A 21,441-nucleotide genomic window follows, 5' to 3' on the forward strand; every position below is an offset into this window, starting at 1 on the left:
GGCCCAGTCAAAGTCCAGACCTAAACCCAATCGAGAACTTGTGGCAAGATCTGAAAACTGCTGTTCAAAAACGCTCTTCATCTAATCCGATCACTAGATGTGCAAACTTGGTGGAAACATACCTTAAAGGACTTGCAGCTGTAATTTCAGCAAAATATGGTTCCACAAAGTGTTTACTCTAACTACTAATGCTGAATACTTTTGCACATCACACTTTTCCGTTTTTATTTTGTTATTTGTAACAAATGTTTTGAATCATGCATCATTTTCCTTCCTCTTCACACAGTATACCACTGTGTGTTGGTCTTTAACATTAAATTGCAATGAAATATATTTATGTTTCTGGTTATAATGTGGCAAAATATGGAAAAGTTCAAGGGGTCTGATGAATAAATTATATCAGTGGTCCTCCGTAAAGGAATGAGGAAGTTTTTGTACAGCTCTGCTGCTGTTTTCAACCACTGTGAGTCTCTGGCACAGTAATACACAGCAGTATCTTCACTCTTCAGATTGGTCATCTGTAAATACAGCTGACTGCTGGAGTCAGATCTGGAGATTGTGAATCTTCCCTGAACTGACTGAGAGTAGTAGATGTGAGTGCTGCCTGTGTGTATAAACGCAATCCACTCCAGTCCTTTCCCAGGAGCCTGTCTGATCCAGTTCATAGCATAGCTGCTGAATGTGTATCCAGATCCTGTACAGGTCAGTTTATGAGATTCTCCAGGTTTTATAATCACAGATTCAGACTGAGTGAGAGTCTGACTCTGAAAACCTGCAGAAAAAGAGAAGAATTAGGAAACTAAGAGATTTTCATGATTTTCTCTGTAATACTATTCTAATATCATGCAGATTCAGACACTTACATGGTAGGTTAGTGAGTATCAGCAGTATTAGAGAGCTGCTAAACATGGTGGAGGTTGTATCTGAGCTGATGGGTAAAGGCTTTCCCCTACAGATCTCTCATACCAGCACTTTATAAAGGAAGGAGAAGGATTTGAATAGTTACAGGGGGGTCTCAGGGGGATTTACATCACTCACACAGAGAAGAGTATGTATCTGTTAAAGTCTTGGTTTATTTGGATATTTTTATTATTAATAATTTGATAGATGCTGATTTTTCATTTATATTACAATAACTAACCACATGTCCGCCAGTCTTATAGAAGTGAATTCTTCTCTTAGTGTTTTTTTTAGCATGCAGTTCATTCTTACAATTTGTTAACTGACCCTCATTTTTTAAAGTCATTTTTGTTCTTTACTTAGTTGAGTAGTTCTCGCTTCTCATAATCTGGATTAGAACATTACTCAAATATTCACTATTCACTGTATACCTGTAACTCTACCTCTTCACTACTTTACTTTAACTGATGCTCTCAAACTTTACATTAAGAGACAAGAAATTCAAGTAATTAACTCTTGACGGGTTCAGCACAGCTGTTAACTGAAAGCCTGAATTCCAGGTGACTCTACCTCATAAAGCTGACTCAGAAAATCCAGCCAAGATGTGTTAAGCTGTCGTCTTAACAAGAGGGGCTACTTTGGTGAATGTCAAAATAAAAGCAATCTAAAACAATTCCATATATCTTAAATAATATCCATATAAATTTATCAATGGTAAGTTTTATGGAAGGATGGGTATCTGGTGGAAAAGGTGAAAGAGTTGCAGGGATCTTCACAGCTTTAAGAGGATTGTTAAGAAATATTAATTCAATAAGTTGGTGCTAGGCTGGTGTCAGTGAATCAACAGCCACCACACAGACATTTAGCATTTTAGTAGAAATCATTTCTCTAGATTCTGGAGAATGAGTGAATATTTATGTAATCTATTAGAGATTAAAGATTTCTACATTCTGTGATGTTTTAAGGTGCTATTTCATCTGTTTTTAGTTGCTATAAAGGGGACAGGAAGTTTTCTAATTGTGTTTTCTCAGGAAAAATGAGTTTGATTTAGTGGAGTAGACTGACACCTACTGGTTGTAATGTGGTTCTGACTGTAATATATCTTCAGAAGTGTTTTTTACAGCAGGAGGTTTTTGTACAGGGTTCCTGTTGATGTGTTTCACTGTGGTGCTCGAGCGCAGTAATACACAGCTGTATCTTCAGTCTGCAGATTCTGTCCTCTTAAAGACACTGTGCTGCTGGACGTGTCTCTGGTAACTACAAACCTGCTCTTCAGTTTATCACTGTAGCCAGTGCTACCACCACCACATATACCTCCAATCCACTCCAGAGCTTTTCCTGCAGGCTGTCGTATCCAGTCTGTACAGTAGCTGCTATCAGTTACTGAATATCCAGAAACTCTACAGGTCAGTGTAGTTGATTGACCAGGTGCTACAACTGTAGATCCAGACTGACTCAGTTCAACACAGTGAACACCTGTTAAAAATAAAACATTTATTTTTTTTTATAAAGGTAACATATGACTAATAAATGTTTATAATCTAAACGTATCTCTTACAAAAAAATAAAGACTCACAGGAAACAGCTGCTAACAGTAACAGCAGTAGAGGAGTAGAGAACATGGTTGATGTTGAAGCTGAACCAGAATAATCTGTTGATCTTCACCACAACATGATTTAATATAGAGGGAAATGTGGGTTATTTGAATAGGTCAGCTCATCATGCAAATCTGCTGGTGAAACTCCATGATAAACCACACCTCTAAAACTAAACCACTGGAGAAGCTCTGATTTACTAGAATGAAATCATTAGAAAAGGATTACAGGAGAAACTGAATTCTGACATATAAGCACACAGAGTACTGATACTCTAGAATACTGTACCAGAAGAAATCTAATGGAAAATAAATTCCCCCTATACCACAGTATATTACCTAAATTGCCCTATACAACCCTGTATTTACTATACTACTGTACAATCCCTATTGCCCTATACTCCCTATAGTACCCTACACTTCCTATACTACACTAAACTACCTTATATTTACTATACTACCCTTTATTCCATATATTACGCTAAATTATCCAATATTCACTATACTACTCTAGCTTCCCTATGCTACCCTATACTACCTTATATTCCCTATACTATCCTAAACACCCTATTCTACCCTATACTACACTATATTCACTATACTACTCTATATTCACTATACTACCCTATATTCCCTATATTACCCTAAACTCCCTATACTCCCTTATATTCACTCTACTAATCTAGATTCCCTATACTTCCCTACATTCACTATACTACCTTATATTCCCTATGCTATCCTAAACACCCTATTCTACCCTATACTACACTATATTTACTATACTAATCGAGATTCCCTATACTACCCTCCATTCACTATACTACCTTATATTCCCTATACTATCCAAAACTCCCTATACTACACCGTATTTACTATACTACTCTAGATTTCCTATCCTACCCATAACTCCCTATACTACCCTATATTCCTTACACTACCCTAAACACCCTATACTACCCTATATTCCCTACACTACCTTTAACTCCCTATACTACCATATATTTACTATACTACTCTAGATTCCTTATTCTACCCTAAACTCCCTATACTACCTTAAATTCCCTATACTATCCTAAACTCCCTATTTTACTCTATACTACCCTATAATTACTACACTATATAATCTGTACGACTCTAAACTCCCTATTCTACCTTATATTTCATATATAACTCTATATGCCCTATACTACCCTGTAATCACTACACTTAAATTTACTCTCTACACTACCCTAAACTAGGATTTTAAGTGCGCCTTATACTGTGAAAAATACGGTACATGAGATGTAGAGAACATGGTGTGTGTTGATCAAGCTGTTCTTCATTGGTTTTTGCTTAAATATGTAGTAGACGGTAGAATATTTGCATAATTCATTTTCTTTGCTACATGTAATGAAACATGGTGTCCAATAAAGGTCTAATAACGTCAAAGTATAATTATAGATGATATGGATTCATATAGACTTTACCACAAACTTTGTAGCACCTATGCGACTCTGATTATTAAAAAATAATAATAAACAATATTGCTGGTTCCCAGAGTCACACTTGGGACTCCATGTTCAGAATTTTTAGTGCTATTTTTTAGAATATCTGTAGACATTTCTTTTTTTATTTAAGCTGCTTATCACTATAAATCCGTTGATCCAGAAACAGGAAGTTAGTTGTCTGTTTGTTATTAGTCAGAAAGGCACATTTGGCCTGTTTTTTTTTCCTGTCATTTATATGTTTCAACTTCTTCTTCTTAATTATAATGAATTCAGTTACTTTAAACCATTTATAACCAGTTTATAAGGGTGGATATATAGAGGAAAACTGTTATGCTGTTTATGCATTATTATATATTTTGAATATATTTTACAAAGCTTTAGATATATTTTTGCCTTATCTTCTATATTTAGGTCTGTCTTACAGTCATGCAGTACAGATACTAAAATACAAAGCTGATACAACATGGGGAACAATAATGTTGCAAAACTCCTCCACTTTAGGCACACTAAAATTTCAAACACTTACAAATCAACATTACAGACAACATTACTTCCGGCGCCGACGTGAGTGGCTGCCTGTTCCAGTAGCTCTGTCTCCTTTGTGTGTTTTTTCGAGTTTTTCTACGTTTATTTATCGTCTCTGTGCTACTACACACGTCTAGTGTGCATCTTATTTATATCCTAAGGATATTTTTAGTGTAAATATGCAGGGCAGCGAGGAATATCGTGTTTATTTCAAGAATTTCCCCTCAGGGATCAATAAAGTATCTATCTATCTATCTATCTATCTATCTATCTATCTATCTATCTATCTATCTATCTAAATCAATACAGTTCACATTTATTTCTCACTAATAAATCATATGGATGGATTTTATTTTATTCACGTACTCTGGATTCTGATCATAAATGGCTCTGAAGTTGATAAAAATGAACTTATGATGAATTTTCTCTTGATAAGCAGACAGTTAGACAGTTGCTCCACTAAAGAGCTATACATTATTATACATTTGTACATGAACCATGTATCAAGGTAAAATTACTTACCAATCGTTTTAGCTAGAGTATTTTCCACAGCTTTAAAGTGGAACAGTGGTCTAACAGCTGCTCACTAAATGGGAAGAGATCATAAGTTCATACCAGCAAGCCCTTATCATTTTATTGCCAAAAGTCTCCCAGTTAGAGGATGTCATGTGATAGTAGCAGTTTCAACCTGCAGATGGGAATCATTTTAGGTTCATTTTAAGTATTTGAAGTAATTTTTTTAAGTATTTTCCTTAAAAATAAAAATCTTAGTGATCAGTTATTTTATCTCTTTAGTTGCCCTGACCTTTCAATTTGTACAGTGTATAAAATATATGATTTTTGTTGTTGTCTTTTGCTTATTAGCTTAGTAATACACTGTTTATGTCCAGCTACTTGTGTATTAGGTCAAAAACACCCTTTCCATGTTATATTTCCAAATAAAACCTAAAAACTATGCTCGATGGATATATTTACATTTGGTGTTTTATATAGTCTAAATATTTTGCACTGGTTATTCTTAAACACACAATCACACAGTAAAATAGTGTTTTTGCCAGTGTTAAATCAACTTTATTAGTGTTAGTGTGATTTGCCACATTTAAAGTGTTGTCTTAACCCTGGCAAATCTACTGTGTTGTTTTTCTTGTTTTATGTAATTTAATGTGAGGAAACTAATTTGACTGAATTTCACTTCTATTAGATTCTCTCTGTAAGTGAATGAGGAAGTTTTTGTACAGCTCTGCTGCTGTTTTCAACCACTGTGTGAGTCTCGTCTGGCACAATAATACACAGCAGTATCTTCACTCTTTAGATTGTTCATCTGTAAATATACCTGACTGCTGGAGTCAGATCTGGAGATTGTGAATCTTCCCTGAACTGACTGAGAATAGTATATAGGAGAGCTGCCTGTGCTGATATATGCAATCCACTCCAGTCCTTTACCAGGAGCCTGTCTGATCCAGGCCATACGATAGTCCCTGAATGTGAATCCAGATCCTGTACAGGTCAGTTTATGAGATTCTCCAGGTTTTATAACCACAGATTCAGACTGAGTGAGAGTCTGACTCTGAAAACCTGCAGAAAAACACAATAATTATAATAACAGTTTAGACAGAACAGTATATATTATTCTAATATCCTAATACCTAATATTCATGCCAATCTAGACACTTACATGGTAGGTAAGTGAGTATCAGCAGTAATAGAGTTCTGCTAAACATGGTGGAGGTTGCAGCTGAGCTGATAAGTGATGGCTTTTCTTTGCTGCAGGTCTCTCACACCAACACTTTATAAAGGAAGGAGGAGGATGTGCAGAGTTGCAGTCTCAGAGGGATTACATCACACACAGATACACAAATATATATGTGGTTTGTAGCGTTTTGTACTGTAAGTCTTTGTAACACCTTATTTGCATATTCTAAATTAAAGATGCTTTAAAGATGCAGAGTTTTCATTTCAACTGAACAAATGTCTACCAGTCTTTCAGATATGATTTCTAACTATTTGTTCTTGAAGTGAGTAATTTTACAGTATGAAGAAGCAGCTGTTTATATATTCAGACAATGTTCCTTATGGACCTTGTGGTAATTTATATTTTTCTAATATTTTTGGCATATTTTAATAAAGTGGTAATACATTTTGACTTTGTGTATTGTATTTACTGGAACATATAATATATAAATAAATTGTGCATCAAAGTTCCAGCGTAATAATTGTGGAACATGTAACCTTTTGCACCATTTAAGGTGGAATGAAAAAATTTAAACTAATGATTACCTTCATCCTTGAGCACGCAGCCATGTTTGTGACAATGCCACTAATTATCAAATTTCATTGATGGCAAACAATTTTATACTGAGGTTATGTGATAAACTAGAAGGTAAACATGACAATATATGAAATATATATATATATATATATATATATATATATATATATATATATATATATATATATATATATATTAAATATATATTAAATAAAATTTGATAAAATCGGTCATACTAAAAACACTGTCTTTTGCATCAAATCTGAGGAAAATTGATCAAATCAGAAGAGTGGTATCTGAAGGCCACAATAGCCTGACTCAACTTCATGTGGTCAAAAAGTCTGAACCGTCTAAAAAAAACATGGTTCAGCTGATCTGGACTGAGACCAAATGCTTTAATACACAGCTGTATCATCACTTTTCAGACTTTTCATCTGTACAGCTGACTGCTGGAGTCAGATCTGGAGATTGTGAATCTTCCCTCAACTGACTGAGAATAGTAGATGTACAGAGGTTGGTCAAAGAAACTGAAACTCCTGTCATTTTAGTGTGGGATTTTAGGTTTCATGGCTACATTGGAGCAGCCTGGTGGCCAATCTTCATTAATTGCACATTGCACCAGTAAGAGCAGAGTGTGAAGGTTTAATTAGCAGGGTAAGAGCACAGTTTTGCTCAAAATTTAGTAATGCACACAACATTATTCAAAATGTTCAAAAGAGGACAAATTGTTGGTGCACGTCTTGCTGGCGCATCTGTGACCAAGACAGCAAGTCTTTCTGATGTATCAAGAGCCACGGTATCCAGGGTAATGTCAGCATACCACCAAGAAGAACCAACCACCTCCAACAGGATTAACTGTGGACGCTGTAAGAGGAAGCTGTCTGAAAGGGATGTTCAGGTGCTAACCCGGATTGTATCCAAAAAACATAAAACCACGGCTGATCAAATCACCGCAGAATTCAATATGCCCCTCAACTCTCCTTTTTCCAAAAGAACTGTCCGTCACCACAATAAATTATTGTGTTCTAAAACCAGGTGTTTCAGTTTCATTTTCCAACCCCTGTATGTACAGTATCTATTACATTCCTCTTTAGTGTTATTATTGACTGTATATTAGTTGTAAATATTTTAGGCATTTGTTTCTATATTTATAGTTTACAAACTGTCTATATATCTTATCTTCCTTATGCTAATGTATATATTTAAATTGTATCTTGATGTTTTGTTTTGTATGATCCTGCAGTCATCAAAGCATTTTACTTTATGACTATGAATATGATAAATACAATTTTGAACTTTGAAAATTGAACAATGTGAGAAAAAATTAATAGCTGAATATGTAAAGATGATGGAAAGTTAATTAACAGATAATTAATGTAATTAGCAAATAAAACAGTTAATAATACTACTACTACTAAGTTGTCACATTACTTATTTAAATAGTTATAAACATTTATATATATATTTTAACAATGTAATAAGCAGCAGTTAAAACATCACGAGTAAATAAGGTTTAAACTAATGTCAAACTAATACATAAGACATGAGACATTAACAATTGATTGTATATAATTAATATATTTAACTAATATATAATTAGTTTGCAACAATTCATGTAAAATGTTAGCATAAACTCACAGCCTCACAGTTACAGGATGGCTCTGAGGCTGAAGGTCGACATATGTGACCTGTTTTACTGTGTGAGGAGGAGGAAGATTCTTTATTAATGAAGCCATGCTGCCCTCTGCAGGTAAAAATCTCTCAGAGTCCACACATTTGAACTCTGGTTACTTTAAAGTCATTCACAGTGAAAATTAGTTATTATATTAGTACTAATTTGAGAAAAGATTATTGCGGTTACTTTGTATTTTTATCTGCTCTCTCTGGATGGAGTGAAGTGTTTAATGATCTTCTGTTGTTTCCAACCATAAAGTAATAGTTTAGACCCTCCTGGTTAAAATGTCTGTTACTGTAAATCAGGGGTGACCAAACTACGGCCCGCGAGCCATGTCCGGCCCGTTTCCTTTTTTGGAGCGGCCCGCGAGTATTTTAGAAATGGAATGAAAGTTGGCCCGCTGTTAAGCAGGTTTTTATAATGTGAGATTCAAAGTTTGAACGCTAGGTGTCAGAAATGGGCCAAAGAGTCTAAAAGCAGAGAGGGTGCGCATTTCTAGCGCAGAAAAACGGGCCAAAGAGTCTAAAAGCGGAGAGGGTGCACATTTCTAGCGCAGAAAAACTGGCCAAAGAGTCTAAAAATTGCCGTAATTAAGGAGTTTATTATTAAGAGACATCTTGAAATTAAACATAAATTTGAAAAATCTTAGTTTACACAACACTGTCAAAGATAAAGATAGTAAGTCAGGTAAAATGGTGTGTTAATGAAATAATCAGGAAAAAAAAGTATTATTTAAAGTGGTATATTTCATTATTTGTTTTATTACAGAGTGTGGACCGTGACTTCAAATATATTTCTCCTTCTGGCCCCCAACAAAAAAGTTTGCTGAGTATAATTGTTGGTAAATAAAATAAAGTGGCACCATGAAAAATATATATTTTTAACACCTTTTATCCAGAAAAATAAAATAAACTGCAGAGTAAATGATGCTAAAGCTGGGCTCAGCTGAGCAGGAGCAGGATAGCCAAGATGACTTACATCAAGTGTTTTTTTTTTTATTTGAACATGTGACTTTACAGTAGTGGACAGCAAAAATATAAACATAATTGGTTATTGTACTTTTGCTATTTTCTCTTGTAGCTGTACTGAAGTATTTCCATTTTAGAGGCCTGTTTTTAACTTTTATCCCATTACATTTTGCAGACCTAGTTTGAATCTCTTGCCTGCTTTAAAACACATAAAAAGAAGCATGAAGCAGCACGATCAGAGTACAGTGTAAACTTTGTTTTCAATGTATTTTGACCTGTTGGATGTACAGTAGCTATCTAGTGTAAGCATATCATGCCATGTCAGAGCAGCAATGTAATATTCGAGAAGAGCCTATGCCTGCATAAATTATGGAATATATAGAAATATATTGATTCAGTGTAGAAAACTGTTAATGTAGAATCTAAAATTTTGAACTAAAACGTTGCTTGTTTCTAGCTTAAAGGAGTGTATTTGCCCTGAGTGTTGTGTGTTTTTTAGAATTTTAATATTTGACATCTTTGGCCGAGAAATATATGACATTCTATTAAAATATTAATGAAACAAGAGTTGCTACAGTCATTTTAAAAAATGATAATAGGATATTAGAGTCATAATAAATCATGGTGCTTTTATGTTCGATACCTTAGTACATCTCAAGCTGAATACTTTTGCATTTTTACACAAGTGAAATTTTACACAAGGGAGAATTTCTGCTTTAACTCGAATTATATTTTACCTTAACTCCCTAACAGGCCAATATTTTTCACAATTGTCGGCCTGACATTACACCATTACATTTTGAGGATTTCTATTCAAGTATTACATAAAAAGCTTTCATGTTGGTTTACGAACATTACTGAAAAGCATAAATGTAATTGTAATAGAAAATATGAAAAAATATTTATGTAAATCTGCTAATGTAATGTGTCTTTTTCCTGAACTAAATATTTTTTTAAAAATACAAATAAAACAGTTCATGTTCTCCAAACCTTTTAGTTTTGTTATGTATGTCTATGTTTTTATGTCTATTTTCAAACCTGCAGAATTTGGGTTGATTCTTGATTGATTGTTACTGATCTGGAATTATTGATTATTAATAGAAAGAAAAAAGGCAACTCCTTCAAGTGTCCTGTGCGAGATTTGAAAGCCCTCAAATCTTCAGAATGTTAATAAGTTTTTTTAATGCAGAAAAAAAGAATTTTGTATCATCTACACCTGTAGCTCATATATGGGTCAAGGAATCATACTCACGTAGACTACATACATGGTTTGTCTAATTTGTTTAATACGGTGTCTTTTTAAAGACAATTCAATCATTTAAACAGGTAAGCAGTAATAAATAATGATGTACACTGCAGGTAATGATATGGTAAGTTACAGCATGGTGCAGTATGATATGGTGTTTTACACTTTCCACAGAAACAGAAAGAAAAACAGAAGCTGATTGAAGGACTGACTGTATGAAATGCAGTGGATCCACATGTTTACTCAGTAAAGAGAAGGTGGTGTTTTTGTTAAAGCACTTCCTCCACCTGTAGCACTGTGTTGTTCCATATCCTCTCCGAGTGCAGTAATACACAGCTGTGTCTTCAGTCTGAACACTCTGCTGTATTAAAGTCACCGTGCTGCTGGAGGAATCTTTGAAGATACTGAACTTGCTCTTTAAAATATCACTATAACGTGTCGCTGCATCTCCACATGTCTCTCCAATCCACTCCAATGTGTTTCCTGAAGACTGACGGATGAAGGTGGTGCAATAGCTGTCAGTAAATGAATATCCAGAGACCTTACAGCTGATGCTCAGAGTCTGTCCATGCTGGAGTATTACAGCCGCTGACTGACTGAACTCAACTTTACCAGACACACCTGCAAATAATCAACAGCCTCATTTTAAAATCACTACTACTCTTATTTTTATATTATTTTATTGTTTAATATAAATGTGTAAATAAGTGAGTAAAGCAGCTCACAGGATGCAGTTGTCAGCAGCAGCAGCAGCAGCAGCAGTATAGGGGTCATGTTGGAAGGTTTATAGGAAGCTGACTCTCAGGCTCCTCTGGGTTTGGGTTGGTTTATATGCAGGTAAATATGAGAGGAGGAGAAACATCTTTTACATCCTCATATTCACACATTCATGTAAACTCTTCCAGTGATGAAACAGAAGAGTTTCTCTATTAAACTATTATTTTAAAAGATTTATGATAAAGATAGTAGTAAATAATAACAATATATAATGAACAGATAAGTATAGATCTTTAAAATAAAATACAAGAACTATAAAAACAGAAAAATATTGTGTTAATGTATCTATCTTAGTTTTGTGACACTTATAATCATTATCAATCACATTTTCCAGAGAATAAATTCTCCAGAGAGAAAATATTCTCTAGTCCTTTTTCTTTTACAGTAATAACTAGAGATTTGGTTAAAATAAAAGCCCTTTTTTTAGAATAACTGAACTAAATTACACATTACCAAAATACCAGCATCACAAATCAGAAATAATTTATTCTCTCTTAATATCATTTTGTTAGTCAAACAAAATTACAACATGATTTAATTTAAGATGATAAAGCTTAATACATTGAAGATTTACCTAATCCATTATTCTTACCATTCTCTGCTGCTCACATTAAGCCTGAAAAGTTCACAGAACTGAAATAACGTGCTGAAGCAACCTGCTGCCTTAAAAACAAAGCTTAACTGTCCTATGTTTGTGGTCAATGCCAGTCAATGTTTAATGCCTTTAAATAAGCAGTTAATATCATTTTATTTACTTGTGGTGTGTTTTCTGTGCCCTGTACACATGTGTACATTGGTGTTGTTTGGGACAGGGGACATGGTGGGTAAAACATAATTCTTATAAGAACTTGATATTTCTATAAAGGGATATATTGTTCCTAAAAACATATTGATAGTCCACACAACACAGTGGTAATGCAGACATATGAAAGGTTTCTACAGAAGTTTCTAAAGCAGTTCTCTTGGTGGTTCTCTTGGTATATCTGTCTTTGGGTAAGGTTTATTTTTCTGTGATGGTATGGGGTATTTTGGAGCGCAGGGCGCAGGGTAATCAATCGCAAAGCTTTTTTCCGCCGCCAAGATAGAAACACGCCAGAAATTTACCTGAACACACATCATTTATGATAAATCCTCCTCTGATGAGAATCAGCCCCTTACTGTAGAACATCTTTTTGTCTCTCATCCGAAATCAAACAGACTACTTTTCAAAAGTGAAAGGATATAATGGTCTGTCTCACCACTTGAACAGTAGGATAGATTAGCACTGCTAATGTCATCAAACTACTTCCAGGTCTCACCAGATACACTATAAGGCCAAGTCCAAGAAAAATAATCAGCATCTGAGTTCTTCAGAACACCATCAGTGGAAAAGGATAAACTACTTTAGATGATACATTTAGAGGGATGTGTAAAAGGATAGTTGGAAAGACTTGGATGTAACCCCTTCATATGTGAATCCTGCTTCTTAACAGTTTTATAACAAAAGCACAGGTATTGCACTTTGATTATAAAGCACTTTACATGGAATCACTTTAAGGCCATCAAATGGTGATTATTCTGATCTGATTACTTCATTTAAAAGGACACTCTGCCCTCTGCTGGTTAAACTTCTCTCTGAATCGCACTGAAGCTTCTCCAGGGGTTTTTGTACAGCTCTGCTGCTGTTTTCAACCACTGTGCGTCTCTGGCACAGTAATACACAGCAGTGTCTTCACTCTTCAGACTGTTCATCTGTAAATATAGCTGACTGCTGGAGTCAGATCTGGAGATTGTGAATCTTCCCTCAACTGACTGAGAATAGTAGATTGGATAGCTGTCTGTGTGGATGTATGCAATCCACTCCAGACCTTTCCCAGGAGCCTGTCTGATCCAGGCCAGAGCAGAGTACTCAAAGCTGAATCCAGATCCTGTACAGGTCAGTTTATGAGATTCTCCAGGTTTTATAACCACATATTCAGATTGTGTGAAAGTCTGACTCTGAAAACCTGCAGAAAAGAAGAGGATTTAGAGGAAAATGTGTCATAATTTCCTCTGCTTTGCAATTCTAATATCATGCAGATACAGACACTTACATGGTAGGTAAGAGAGTATCAGCAGTATTAGAGATCTGCTAAACATGGTGGAGGTTGCAGCTGAGCTGATGTGTCATGGATTTTCAGTGCTGTTGAGGTTTCACACATTCTTTATAAAGGGAGGAGGGTGATTTGCATATTACAGTTTTGGAAGGGTTGCCTCTCTTCACCCTTCATAGACTTGTTTAAAGATTGAGGAACGTCTCAGGTTGTACAACATTCAGTGACGACACGTTTATCTTATGATTCAGAGGGATATTGTGCTCTGGTTACTGCAATACTGTAGTGGACAATTAAAGAAACTCATTAGTGAGAAATTGCGAGAAAATGTGCTCAACCTGTTTTTTTTTTTGTGCCGAATTATATTAAATATAATTTAGCACATTTTGTTTAGTAATATTTAAATTTGTTTGATGATCAGAAAAAAAATTATTATTTGAGTGACAAACATACAAAAATATAAGAAATCATGAGGGCAAAAACTTTTTCACACTACTGTATTATATAAATACTTTTTACTAGAAATATTGTCCATCTATCTTGCAGTTCATCAGAAGGTAAAACACTCATTCACTCATGCTGTGTGTTTTTGATAGGTTAAAAGAAGCTGACCAGGAGAAAAACCCACCATAAAACACCAAACTCTTACAGATAGAGATCAGAGTGAAAATCTACATCTACTTGGTCCTGAAAATATGTAGTACAGACACACACACACACACACACACACAGACACACACACAATCCACAACAGCAATCGCTTTACTCATACTTTACAGTGCACTATAAGATGTTAATGGGTTTAGTATAATAAAATACCATTTAATTGTATAATATGTACACAAAACATCGAGTAAACAACTGAATTTGGGAGCTTCCAAACCTTCACCCACACTGAAATATGTGGAGCAAGATTTATTTCAACTAAAACTTGAGTTGCTGTATCTGTATGTATGTATATCTTAAATCAAGTATAAATAAATATACAGTTGTGGTCAAAAGTTTACATACACTTGTAAAAAAACATAATGTTATGGCTGTCTTGAGTTTTCAATAAGTTCTACAACTCTTATTTTTCTGTGATAGAGTGATCGGAACACATACATGTTTGTCACAAAAAACAGTCATAAAATTTGGTTCTTTCATAAATTTATTATGGGTCTGCTGAAAATGTCACCAAATCTGCTGGGTCAAAAATATACATACAGCAACAAAATTTGTCAATTTTGGTGATGTAGCGAGTTGTGTCAATCAAATTAGCTTCATGTCATGGCCTCTTCACTTCTTGTAAGTGATTCTGATTGACTACAGCTGTTGACTTCTCATGAGCCCATTTAAATAGGGCTCATTTGACCCAGTGATTAGACTCAGCTACAAAAGCTACAATGGGAAAGTCAAAGGAACTCAGTGTGGATCTGAAAAAGCGAATTATTGACTTGAACAAGTCAGGGAAGTCACTTGGAGCCATTTCAAAGCAGCTACAGGTCCCAAGAGCAACTGTGCAGACAATTATACGCAAGTATAAAGTGCATGGAACAGTTGTGTCACTGCCACGATCAGGAAGAAAACGCAAGCTATCACATGCTGCCGAGAGGAGATTGGTCAGGATGGTCAAGAGTCAACCAAGAATCACCAAGAAGCAGGTCTGCAAGGATTTGGAAGCTGATGGAACACAGGTGTCAGTCTCCACAGTCAAGCGTGTTTTACATCGCCATGGACTGAGAGGCTGCCGTGCAAGAAAGAAGCCCTTGCTCCAGAAAAGGCACCTTAAGACTCGGCTGAAGTTTGCTGCTGATCACATGGACAAAGATAAAACCTTCTGGAGGAAAGTTCTCTGGTCAGACGAAACAAAAATTGAGCTGTTTGGCCACAACACCCAGCAATATGTTTGGAGGAGAAAAGGTGAGGCCTTTAACCCAGGAACACCATGCCTACTGTCAAGCATGGTGGTGGTAGTATTATGCTCTGGGGATGTTTTGCTGCCAGTGGAACTGGTTCTTTGCAGAAAGTAAATGGGATAATGAAGAAGGAGGATTACCTCCAAATTCTGCAGGAAAACTTAAAACCATCAGCCCGAAGGTTGGGTCTTGGGCGCAGTTGGGTGTTCCAACAAGACAATGACCCAAAACACACATCAAAAGTGGTAAAGGAATGGCTAAACCAGGCTAGAATTAAGGTTTTAGAATGGCCTTCCCAAAGTCCTGACTTAAACCCCATTGAGAACATGTGGACAGTGCTAAAGAAACGGGTTCATGCAAGAAAACCATCACATTTAGCTGAACTGCTCCAATTCTGTCAAGAAGAGTGGTCAAACATTCGACCTGAAGCTTGCCAGGAGCTTGTGGATGGCTACCAAAAGCGCCTAGTTGCCGTGAAAATGGCCAAGGGACATGTAACCAAATACTAATGTTGCTGTATGTATATTTTTGACCCAGCAGATTTGGTGACATTTTCAGCAGACCCATAATAAATTTATGAAAGAACCAAATTTTATGACTGTTTTTTGTGACAAACATGTATGTGTTCCGATCACTCTATCACAGAAAAATAAGAGTTGTAGAACTTATTGAAAACTCAAGACAGCCATAACATTATGTTTTTTTACAAGTGTATGTAAACTTTTGACCACAACTGTATATGGATCTTATATTCACTTATATTTTGTACAAATATAAGCCTGGTTGGCTGCAAAGTGTTTTAAGCCATAAGCTAACATATTTATATGAAGGACTAATGAAAAATTACAGTGGGTTTTCTCTTACTCTTACTCTTACTCTTAACTGAATATTCAAGGTAAAGTAGACCTGGTAAACAAGATTATACCCTCATGGTAAATAAATGGTATGCAAATAAATGATGCCAGGAACCAATAGAAAACATGTACTTCTTTTTGTGTAATGCACTAAGAAATATTAAGTAAACTTTACCTTATTTTTTTGTCTTACATGTTCAGTGTAGGTAATATTTTTTCACAATGTGGAGTAAACTCTAATCTAATAACATGAGAGCAAATGGTTACCAGTTTTGTAAATTCTATGAGTTGTTTTTTACAGTGTAGGACATCATACATAAAGTCACATGACACCTATAATAACCTTTCTTCACAACTGACCTAAAGCTGTACAAACATTTATAAATTATTTATTCCAACCAGCATGATTTCTCAAAACGCTGAACAGACATTAAACTTAAAGCAAAAAATTAAAGCAGCGTGCTGCTTTATTATTAACAGCTTCTCTCTGTAAGTGAGTGAGGAAGTTTTTGTACAGCTCTGCTGCTGTTTTTAACCACTGTGTAAGTCTAGTCTGGCACAGTAATACACAGCAGTATCTTCACTCCTCATATTGTTCATCTGTAAATACAGCTGACTGCTGGAGTCAGATCTGGAGATTGTAAATCTTCCCTCAACTGACTGAGAATAGTAGATAGGAGTGCTGCTTGTGCCTATAACTGCAATCCACTCCAGACCTTTCCCAGGAGCCTGTCTGACCCAGGCCATAGCATAGCTGCTGAATGTGAATCCAGATCCTGTACAGGTCAGTTTATGAGATTCTCCAGGTTTTATAACCACAGATTCAGACTGAGTGAGAGTCTGACTCTGAAAACCTGCAGAAAAGGAAAATAATTAGAGAAAAATGTTCCATAATTTCCTCTGTTTTGCAATTCTGATATCATGCAGATCCAGACACTTACATGGTAGGTTAGTGAGTATCAGCAGTATTAGAGATCTGCTAAACATGGTGGAGGTTGTATTTGAGCTGCTGGGTGATGGCTTTTCTTCACTCAGTGCTGTTCAGCTTTTAGATGTGCTTTATAGTGGGAGGAGGAGGATTTGCATAATCACAGTTTCAGGGGCTTACCTGACTTGTCTGTACACATGTGTGTTTTAATACATTATTATATAAAAGCGCTTTGGATTTTAAATTTGCTTCATAAATAAATGAATAAAGTTCTAACTGTGCTTACATTGTCTCAGCTCATGTAGGTTAGGAACGAGTTTAATTTACTATGAGCAATGTTTGGAGGATGATTTTTTTAAGGATATTTTAGTCTGAGATATGCAGTTCTCATATGTGTCACACAATGAGCATCTTCATGTTTTGATTGTGCTTACCTTACTACAAAATTAGACGATGATGAAAGCTAACCTGTGAGAAGTAAACTGCACTTTTATTTTTAAAGTGTTTGCTGGATTTTAATGAATAAAATCTTGTACTTACCAAAAAATATTATCTCAGCAGTCGTACTATTTGATATATGTAATATAATAACACTTATAATGATATGATGTCCATTTATCTTCTTATCCACTGTTTTCAGGTTCATGGTTGATCTGGTATCTATACCTGCAATCACTGGGTGCAAAAAGCAAGACAGTTTCTGGACAGGATTCCAGTTGATCACAGGTTATAACAGACTTACCCAACCCTGATCCTGGAGTCACACTGTACTGCACATTTGTTTCCCTGTTCAACCAATAACAATCTCTCTCAGAGTTGTAGTGGGTGGGTTATATCAGGTACAACACTAACACTGTGTAGGTCAGAGTTACTTCAGAACCAGGGTTGGGAAACACTAGGGTATAACACCTGTTCTCTCACACCAGGGGGCAATTTATCATAGTCGATTTACCTGTTCTGTGTTTTAAGGAGGTAGAAGGAAACCCAATAGAAGACACCAAAGTCCCCACAGACAGAAATCTGAGCAGGATTTTAATCTAAAACCCCTGGATCCTGCTAATATCTGTCACACATACACACACCAACTACCCAACAGCTACAGCTTCAGTACACTTTACAGTAGGACAACATTTAGAAAATTATGTTACATCTACAAAAGCCTTTCTTTCATTTTTTTTTTATTATTTATTCCAGCAAGCATCAGTTATCATATCACTCATAACATGGATAAACTGGTATCAAACTGTCACAATATGTTCTGTGTGGAAAAAGCCTTTACAGATGTTTATGTAGATTTATGACACTTTAATATTAGGGGTACCACTTTAAAATAAGACTACCTTTATAAAGGGTTTATAAATGGTTTACAATTAGTTTATTAATGGTTACTAATTAGGTTGTAAATGCCTTAAAATCATTAATAATCAGTTATAACACATACGTAGAAAGGGCAGCAATGACCTGTTGTTTGCCAAATAGTGAACCTACAGCCATCTTTTGTTGTTGTATTGTTAAACCTCAGATCTTGTAAGATACTCACAACAGGCCATTGTTGCCCTTTCTACGTATGTGTTATAACTGATTATTAATGATTTTTAAAGCATTTACAACCTAATTAGTAACCATTAATAAACTAATTGTAAACCATTTATAAACCCTTTATAAAGGTAGTCTTATTTTAAAGTGGTACCAAAATAACTTTCTAACATGATCCTTTAGGATTGACTGTGTGAGGAAGAATAACATTCTGCATCTTTATTCTTCTGGTGATTCTCATATAATAACTCCATTTATGAGAACATGCTGCCCTCTACTGGTAAAATCTCTCTCTAAATTACACTGTTTTCACTCTGCTTTATTATTACAGCACTTACAGCTTATCCAGATTCTCTCTGTGAGTGAATGAGGAAGTTTTTGTACAGCTCTGCCATTACATTGAAGCACTGTGTGTGTCTGGTACAGTAATACACAGCAGTATCTTCACTCTTCAGATTGTTCATCTGTAAATATACCTGACTGCTGGAGTCAGATCTGGAGATTGTAAATCTTCCCTCAACTGACTGAGAGTAGTAGGTTGGATAGCCGAGTGTGCCAATATATGCAATCCACTCCAGACCTTTCCCAGGAGCCTGTCTGACCCAGGACATAGGATGGCTGCTGAATGTGAATCCAGATCCAGTACAGATCAGTTTATGAGATTCTCCAGGTTTTATAACCACAGATTCAGACTGAGTGAGAGTCTGACTCTGAAAACCTGCAGAAAAGGAAAATAATTAGAATAATAGTTTTGACAAAATTTTCTATTATTCTGTCTGGTAAACAATTCTAACATTATTCAGATCTGAACACTTACACGGAAGGTTAAGAAATATCAGCAGTATTAGTGGTCTGATAAACATGGTGGAGGTTGTGCAGAAGCCGGTATGTGCTTTTCCCTGCAGATCTTCTGATGGTGTTAATCTTTCACTCTCACTCATGCTTTATATAAAGGGAGGAGGAGGATTTGCATAGTCATAGTTTCAGAGGGCTTACTTCACTTATCTGTACTTATGTGTTTAAATTAAGCAATAGAACATGAGAGGGAGTGTGTTATCACGTATTACATCACGACCTTAAGTGTTCTTTTGCTTTTATACAACAGTTTCTTTTTACAAAATAAATGTTGTTTGCCAAATAGTGATCCCCAGCAATCTTTTGTTGTTGTATTGTTAAACTTCAGATCTTGTAAGATACTCAACTTACTTTGTCTTTTCCATCTAACTCAGCTTGCTTCTTCACCTCCATATTCTCCATCAGTCAACATCAGTTTAACCATTTAACTCCCAGATTTAATCATTCCACCAGTAACGCTTTTAGTCATTTATAAACAACAGGTCATTGTTGCCCTTTCTAAGTATGTGTTATAACTGATTATTAATGATTTTTAAGGCATTTACAACCTAATTAGTAACCCTTAATAAACTAATTGTTAACCATTTATAGACCCTTTATAAAGGTAGTCTTTTTTTAAAGTGGTACCAAACTAACTTCATAACATGAACCTTTAGGATTAATAGTTTTCTTCTGGTAATTCTCATATAATAACTCCATTTATGAGAACATGTTGCCCTCTACTGGTAAAATCTCTCTCTAAATTACACTGTTTTTATACTGCTTTATTATTACAGCACTTACAGCTTCTCCAGATTCTCTCTGTGAGTGAATGAGGAAGTTTTTGTACAGCTCTGTCATTACATTGAAGCACTGTGTGTGTCTGGTACAGTAATACACAGCAGTATCTTCACTCTTCAGATTGGTCATCTGTAAATATACCTGACTGCTGGAGTCAGATCTGGAGATTGTGAATCTTCCCTGAACTGACTGAGAATAGATGATTGGAGAGTTGTAGGTGCCAATAACTGCAATCCACTCCAGTCCTTTACCAGGAGCCTGTCTGACCCAGTTCATATAATAGCTACTGAATGTGAATCCAGATCCTGTACAGATCAGTTTATGAGATTCTCCAGGTTTTATAACCACAGATTCAGACTGAGTGAGAGTCTGACTCTGAAAACCTGCAGAAAAAGAGAAGAATTAAAAATCTAACTGATTTTCATGATTCTCCCTGTGATACTATTCTAATATCATGCAGATACAGACACTTACATGGTAGGTTAGTGAGTATTATCAGCAGTATTAGAGATCTGCTAAACATGGTGGAGGTTGTATCTAAGCTGATGGGTGATGGCTTTCCTCTGCAGATCTCAGTGCTGTTCAGATTTCAGATGTGCTTTATAGAGGGAGGAGGAAGATTTACATAACCACAGTTTTAGGAGCTTTCCTCACTTGCCTGTACACATGTTTAGTGTATTATTATATAAAATCACAAGTTTAAAATTGCTATAGGTTAAGAACGAGATGTCACTCAATAATGTCAATTACATGTGAGCACAGGCAATTAGTACTTGTAATAAAAGGTCAATGTCCATTCGAAAAAATTATTTTAAGGTAAATCTTATTCCTGTTTTGTTTGTATGCACTATAAAATAATAAAAAGGCTTAATTTTTCATATTTATTTACTCTTTATTGGTGACTAATGATCTTAATAAGACATCTTTATTAAATAATTTTATTTTGACAGGAAGTTCCTGTATTTTCTTTTAACTGAAAGATGAACTGTGACTGTCCCTGACAGCATGGCATGGCAGCAGATCCAGTATCTGAGTCAGTATCTGGAACGGCAGAACTATTGTTCTGTGTTTTGAATT

At 35.4% G+C, this 21,441-nt stretch overlaps 1 long non-coding RNA gene and 1 gene segment (V, D, J or C); both read right to left on the bottom strand.

Annotated features, from left to right (window-relative positions):
• Window positions 1–472: 472 nt before the first annotated feature.
• LOC125784364 (uncharacterized) lies at window positions 473–20,915 on the bottom strand. 2 transcript variants are annotated; one of them, XR_007427142.1, is made up of 4 exons: window positions 20,839–20,915; window positions 16,982–17,119; window positions 5,840–5,943; window positions 473–530 (listed from the first exon to the last, which is right to left on the bottom strand). It is a non-coding gene; the product is annotated as an uncharacterized LOC125784364 (long non-coding RNA). The 2 variants fall into 2 exon arrangements; XR_007427141.1 differs by lacking the exon at window positions 20,839–20,915 and adding an exon at window positions 17,207–17,291.
• Window positions 1,903–2,547, bottom strand: LOC125784362 (Ig heavy chain V region 914-like). The segment is given in 2 exon segments: window positions 1,903–2,376; window positions 2,477–2,547. Coding segments are annotated over 2 exon segments (363 nt in total).
• Window positions 20,916–21,441: the final 526 nt, after the last annotated feature.

This window comes from Astyanax mexicanus, chromosome 19, assembly GCF_023375975.1.
Source record: "Astyanax mexicanus isolate ESR-SI-001 chromosome 19, AstMex3_surface, whole genome shotgun sequence".
NCBI classification, from domain to species: domain Eukaryota; kingdom Metazoa; phylum Chordata; class Actinopteri; order Characiformes; family Acestrorhamphidae; genus Astyanax; species Astyanax mexicanus.